Consider the following 6,383-nt stretch of genomic DNA (forward strand, 5'->3'; position numbering starts at 1 on the left):
ATGGATGTTAAACTAGTCAGCATCTCTCTCTAAGCCTAATCTTCATGGCTGATATACTGTATATATTGATATTCTCCTATTCCAAACATTCGACCACTAATTCTAAACAGTCTTCAGCGATGATTTTTTTTTGTGCCGACTACAACAGGCACACCTTGAGGTGCAACAACAACAACAACAACAACAACAACAAAAAAGTCATCCTAATTAGGGGAATCATATAGTTATTATTTATTTTGCCTCAAATGTGTCCATAGCAAACAACAGAGGAGTTTGTGTTTAACAGATAATTATCCACAACCATTAGGCCTAACCATGAGAATTAACTGTTACATAGAGGCAAAAAAAAACATGATACAATTCTTAATCCAACATTCAGAATGGTAAGACAACAGGAATCTGTTACAGGTAACAACTTATGTTAACGTTTAAAATTACACCGGTAAAACGATGCTGCACCGTTCCGATTCGCTCGTCTGTTCCAGCGCGGAGGAGGACGTCCTAGGGTCCGGCTGGGAGGACGGCGGGTAAAGAATGCCCACAAACTAGGTGGTGGAGGATTAAAGTGGCGTCGTGCCCAAGAACTTGGTCCCTATGACCCGCCATGGCGACAACTCTCACGGAGACGTCTCACGAGTCTCACGAGTCGACTCGGGGGAACCTCAGCAACACGGGATGTTTAAAACAGAGAACTGAGACCACTGGAAAAGTCTGTGCAATTCACCACACTTAAAACATCCTTCAATAGAAAAAGGCATGTGGTGTGTGTGTGTGTGTGTGTGTGTGTGTGTGTGTGTGGTTGAGTGTTAACGTGAGGGAATGCATGTACCGTCTTACAATCGTGTAAGTTTCAAGAATGGAATAGTCTATTGGTTAGCCCTTGGACGAGGAGTTTTATGGTACAAAGTACTAATAGTGAAACAGCAGGGAATGTGAGCGGACCTGCAGTGCCCTGCAGCACTCATCAAGGGAATGGATTTGGTGGACCAGGGCTCACTTCTCTCAGCAGGTACCTGTAGTGCTGTTAACTTCCATTCAGTCCCATAAACAACTCCAAACCCTTTCCCAGGTGTGTGTGTGAGATTGTGAATTTGTGACCGTGTGTGTGTGTGCGTGTGTGTTTGTGCGTGCGTGCCTGTGTGCATGCGTGTGAGATTTTCCCGAGTGTGTGTGGCAGGATTGATAGGATCATGGTTGTGGCAGGTTTTCTGTTGTTTGAATATCTGGCAGGTTCCTGTATGTGCGTACTGTATGTAGGCAAGGTGTGTGTGTATATCTGGCAGGTTCAGGTATGTAGCAAGCTGCCTTATGTGTATTTGCGTGTGCGTGTGTGTGTGTGTGTGTTTGTGTGTGTGTATACTGTACATGCATCTGGCAGGTTCAGGTATGTAGCAAGTTGCCTTATGTGAATTAGTGTGTGTGTGTGTTTGTGTGTGTGAGGCAGGTTTATTCTTCATCCCGTCTAGCTGTTATGTGTGCATGCGTGTGCGTCTGTATACGTGTGTGTGTGTGTGTGTGTGTGCCTATGTGTGGTCACTAAGGTCCTGTGGCGTGGCACGCCTCCTGGTAGCTGGTGGCGTTGAGCGGGCGGAAGATGTCGGTGCGGACGAAGCGCAGGAACTTGCCGAGCGGGCAGAGCGGCGTGTGCGTGTGGCGCGGGTGCGCGCGGCAGAAGGTGGTGTGGAAGGTCAGGTCCTCGCCGTTGTACAGCACGCGCACAAACAGGTCGTCCTGCGAGCGCTTGGCCCTCAGCTCCCTCCCTCGCTCCTTCTCCTTCCCCTTCCTCTTCTCCTCCACCGCTGTCCCTACTCTATCCCTCGCTCCGGCCGCGCTCGGCCGCCTCCACAGCTCCATCACCAGCCGCGCGGCGAAGCTCGGGAACCCTGCCGCGCCCTCCAGGCCCAGGGCGCTGAGCAGCGGCGCCATGGTGATGTCGTGCGCCGACGCCACGGCCACCAGGGGCTCGGAGGAGGGCGGCGCCGGGTTGCCACGGGCGACGCGCTCCATGCGGGCGGCCGAGCGCTCCAGGTAGGGCTGCGCGGCGAGCACGGCGTAGCGGTGGTACAGCCCCGCCCCCTGCCGCTCCCGCTCGTCCTCCTCCTGCTGCCGCCGGATCTCCGCCAGGTGCGCCAGGGTCAGGCAGCGGGACGCCGGCGGCGACGACGAGGACGACGCGTTGGCGCCGTTGCCGTCGGCGACGCGGCAGGGGAACAGCAGCCCGTGGCACAGGTGGCAGAGCAGCGCGTCGACCGGGTTGGCCGCCCGGAGCACCCGCGTCGCCACGCCCAGCGCCGTCGCCATGTCCACGTAGGCGCGGTCCAGCCGGGTGTCGGCCACGCGCAGCCGGTACTGCCGGCGCTGCTCGGCCTCCAGGTGGCGCTGGCGCGCGGGGCAGTCGCAGGCGCGGCCGCAGAAGAGCGCGTTCCAGTGCTGGCGCACCTTGAGGGCCGGCCGCGAGAAGCCGGGCAGCAGGCCGTGGAGCAGCGCCAGGCCGCTCTGCAGCGTGCGGCTCTTGCCCGTCGTCTCCAGCAGCACCTGGGGCGAGCCCAGCGACGCCGGCAGCAGCGGGGGACCGCGCAGGTACGCGCCACGCAACACCTGCCCGTTACGCAGGTGCTGAACCACACCTGAGTGGGGGAGAAGGGAAGAGAAGAGGGGACGAGTTGGAGAGAGAGAGAGAATATATAAACAATATTATACAGTACATTTCCAAAGTAAGACACACTCATACACATAGATAGATAGATAGATAGATAGATAGAGCGACAGATATATAGATAGATAGATAGATAGATCAATAGAGAGATAGATAGATACATAGATAAATAGATAGATACTTTATTGATCCCAAAGGGGGAAATTCAACACACACAAATAGACAGAGACACACACACTGACACCACAACACAACTACCAGCAAGATGTGTTCAAATTACCCACAGCACCTACTACTACCCCGCTATTACACCCTTAATGTGTAATATGCTCTCTGACTGACCATGCTGGACGTGATTGGTTGGGTTTGTTTACCTGTCTGTGTGAGCTAATAGGCTCTCTGACTGACCATGCTGGACGTGATTGGTTGGTTTTGTTTACCTGTCTGTGTGAGCTAATAGGCTCTCTGACTGACCATGCTGGACGTGATTGGTTGGGTTTGTTTACCTGTCTGACCATGCTGGACGTGATTGGTTGGGTTTGTTTACCTGTCTGAGTGAGCTCGCCCATCTCACACGCCTTGTGATTGGGCAGGCGGGCCACCGAGGTGAGCGAGGCGTCCCAGTTGTCTGTCTGGCCGTCTTTAGACATGTCACTGATGAAGGAGGACAGGAGCGGGTGGGAAGGCCATCTGAGAGAGAGAGAGAGAGAGAGAGAGAGAGAGAGAGAGAGAGAGAGAGAGAGATCTGTTTTTAAGGGCTGACAGAAGTCAATGAAACTGAATTGAAAGAAATACAATGAAACAGTCTCTATACTCAGAGTCAGCAGAGGAATATGCAAAAAATGTATTTAAAAAAATGTATTAGTCCTAGCATTTCTGACTCAACAAGAGGCATTTCATGTGTGAAAACAACACTACTTGAACTCCTCACGTCACACTCCACACTAGATATCCTGCAACTGTTGACTTGCCCAAGGTTACATTTCTGCTCTTGGTTGTAGCGTAGACAGCATGTGGTGCGTGGCAAGATAGGGCACTGAAATCTGTCTTTTTTTTTTTTTTTTTTTTTAAAGTATATTTGCCTTTATTTGTATAGGACAGTGAAGGGTGAGACAGGAAGTAAGTGGGAGAGAGAGATGGGGTGGGACTGGGAAATGACCGCAGGCCGGACTCGAACCTGGGTCCCCGTGGACACTCGGGGGTATGTGGTATGAGCGCTGTAGCCTGCTGCGCCACAGCGCTCCCTGAAATCTATCTTTGAGGAGTGAAAGAAGTGAATGAATTGGGGACAGCCGTGGCCTACTGGTTAGGGCTTTGGGCTTGTAACCTGGTTGCCGGTTCGATCGCCGACCAGTCCACGGTTGAAGTGCCCTTGAAGTGCACCTAACCCCTCACTGCTCCCCGAGTGCCGCTGGTTGGGCAGGCAGCTCACTGCTCTGGGTTGTGTGATTCACCTCACTGTCACATCCCTCTGACTGCCCTACCATCGCCATTGCCTTCGCCATCCCTATGACTGCCCTAACATCGCCTGCTGTGATTCCCTGCCCGAATCTTTGGCCCTCGGATCTCAGCGACCCATCACCTTCCGAAATAACTAATGGATTACTAATGGACAATTTATTCCCTACACTGGACTATTTGAACTTTCATTGTCATTGTAACTTTCAAACTACAAATGACTGTACTTTAACTGACCCAAGGCAGATGGGTTGGGCCCTTGAGTCGTGGGTCTGTCTGAGGTTTCTTCCTATATGTATCTCCAATTCTAGGGAGTTTTTCCTTGCCCCTGTTACTCATGGGCTCTCTTTGAATGTCTAACACTCTGTAAAGCGCCTTGAGACATGTGTAATGTATTGGCGCTCTATAAGCAACATTAAATTAAAATTAAATTAAACTGTGTGTTCACTGTGTGCTGTGTGTTCACTAATTCGGTTAAATGCAGAGAACTCACAGGATCAAAAAAGTATATATTCTATTCTATGAAACTAAATCAAAAGAAATACAATGAATCAGTCTTTAAACTCAGTCCGCAGAGGAATATGTAACATGACACTCGTGTTTGTAAAGGAGTATGGGTGGGGCTGGATGAGGATATCTCATGGCTGTCATTACTTGTTCTGGTCGAATCACAGCTGTGTGGATGTCCTCACCCAATCCATTGCTCACTGCTACACGTGTCATACTGCTGAGTATGAGTCAATAGTAGTACTTCACATGAACACAAGGGGGCAGCAACAGCTCACTTGTATTCCATGAATGAAAAGAGAATTGAGTGAGAGTGTGTGAGTGTGAGTGTGTGAGTGTGTGAGTGTGTGAGTGAGTGAGTGTGTGAGTGAGTGTGAGTGTGAGTGTGAGTGTGAGTGTGTGAGAGAGTGAGTGAGTGAGTGAGTATGTGTGAGTGAGTGTGAGTGTGTGAGTGAGTGAGTGTGTGAGTGAGAGAGTGAGTGAGTGAGTATGGCCCAATCCCAATGTCAGCCCTAAAGACTAAGAACTAAAGACTCACAGACTTAATTGATCTCAGGTGCTAAGTGAGTGAGTGTGTGAGGCCACATAGGCTCAGATAGGTATTTGGGATTGGGACAGCACTTCACGAGATCACATGTACCTTGGCGATGTTTACTAACAAAGACGTTGCTAACATTTGCACCATGCACGTGTGTCGTGCGCGCTGTTGTTTACCTTCATTTCCGGATTTTTCTATGATCTCCGCGGTAAACGTCACAACACTTTGAACTGTGGGTAATTCCCTTAGGTTAAGTCTGCACCGATGCAGACTCACGGAAAGGGCTCGGTAAGTCTGTACTCAAACCCTCCCGCCCGTTGTAATTCGACATTGGGACAGCCCTAAACCCTTACGAATTGCGCGAGAACGCGCACCAAAGTCTGTGAGTTCGTGAGTCCGGACATTGGGATTGGGCCTATGTGTGAGTGAGTGTGAGTGTGTGTAAGTGTGGACATCATAACCACAGTTGTGTGACTACAAGTCAGCACCTGACATCTGTATGTGTGTGCATTTGTGTGTGTGTGTGAGTGTGTGTGTGTGTGTGTGTGTGTGTCTGTAAGCATCTATGACAGAGAGAGAGAGAGACATGGATGGAGAGGACAGTTGGAGGCGGAAGTGGGGGAGGGGTTTAATAGGTTCAACATGACACGGATTACATTTTAATACTGAAAATCTGCCACGGCAACCACATGACTATTATGGGCTGTCAACAGAATCCAATCAAAAAACCAAAGCTACAGAAGCAAAGGAGAGGAGAATGGCAAAGAAAGACATGACAGACAGAGTGAGAAAAAGAGAAGGAGAGTGAGAATCGAGGGGGAAAAGGAAAGAAGGAATTGGATTGGAGGGTGTCATAGAAATGTATATATGAAATTACCAATGTCAACATTATGTTCTAGGGTACGGGTGACAAGAAACCACAAGCAGTTAAATAGAGAAGAACACACGCACTCGCTTAGCAAAAAATGATATGAAACCATTTTTATAAGAAACATGCTTGGCAGGAAATCAACAAGGTGTATGACCTATGTATTGAGTAAAGATGCTTGCAAATAAAAGGAACTTGCTACGCTTGAGTGAGTAGAGACTGTGGCTGAACCGAGGGGCTTGTACCACGGACAGTAAAGGCCAGTTCAAACCAAAGATTCGCGACGGTCTGAGACGGTTGCGGAGAGCAGTTGCGGCGGTGTGAATCAAAAGTTGCAAGCAGTTGCAAGCAGTTGC

At 50.1% G+C, this 6,383-nt stretch overlaps 1 protein-coding gene across 1 annotated transcript in view; it reads right to left on the reverse strand.

Moving 5' to 3' along the window:
* Nucleotides 1-207: 207 nt before the first annotated feature.
* The window catches only part of pxylp1 (2-phosphoxylose phosphatase 1), an 18,990-nt gene continuing 12,814 nt past the window's right edge, over nucleotides 208-6,383 (reverse strand). Inside the window, exons 5-6 of the mRNA XM_062552954.1 lie at nucleotides 3,204-3,346; nucleotides 208-2,627 (exon numbers count right to left, since the gene is read on the reverse strand). Coding sequence (XP_062408938.1) covers nucleotides 1,537-2,627; nucleotides 3,204-3,346 — 1,234 coding nt within the window. The 3' untranslated portion in view covers nucleotides 208-1,536. The remainder of the gene's footprint in view (nucleotides 2,628-3,203; nucleotides 3,347-6,383) is intronic.

The sequence above is a fragment of the Sardina pilchardus genome, chromosome 13, assembly GCF_963854185.1.
Source record: "Sardina pilchardus chromosome 13, fSarPil1.1, whole genome shotgun sequence".
Taxonomy (NCBI): Eukaryota; Metazoa; Chordata; class Actinopteri; order Clupeiformes; family Clupeidae; genus Sardina; species Sardina pilchardus.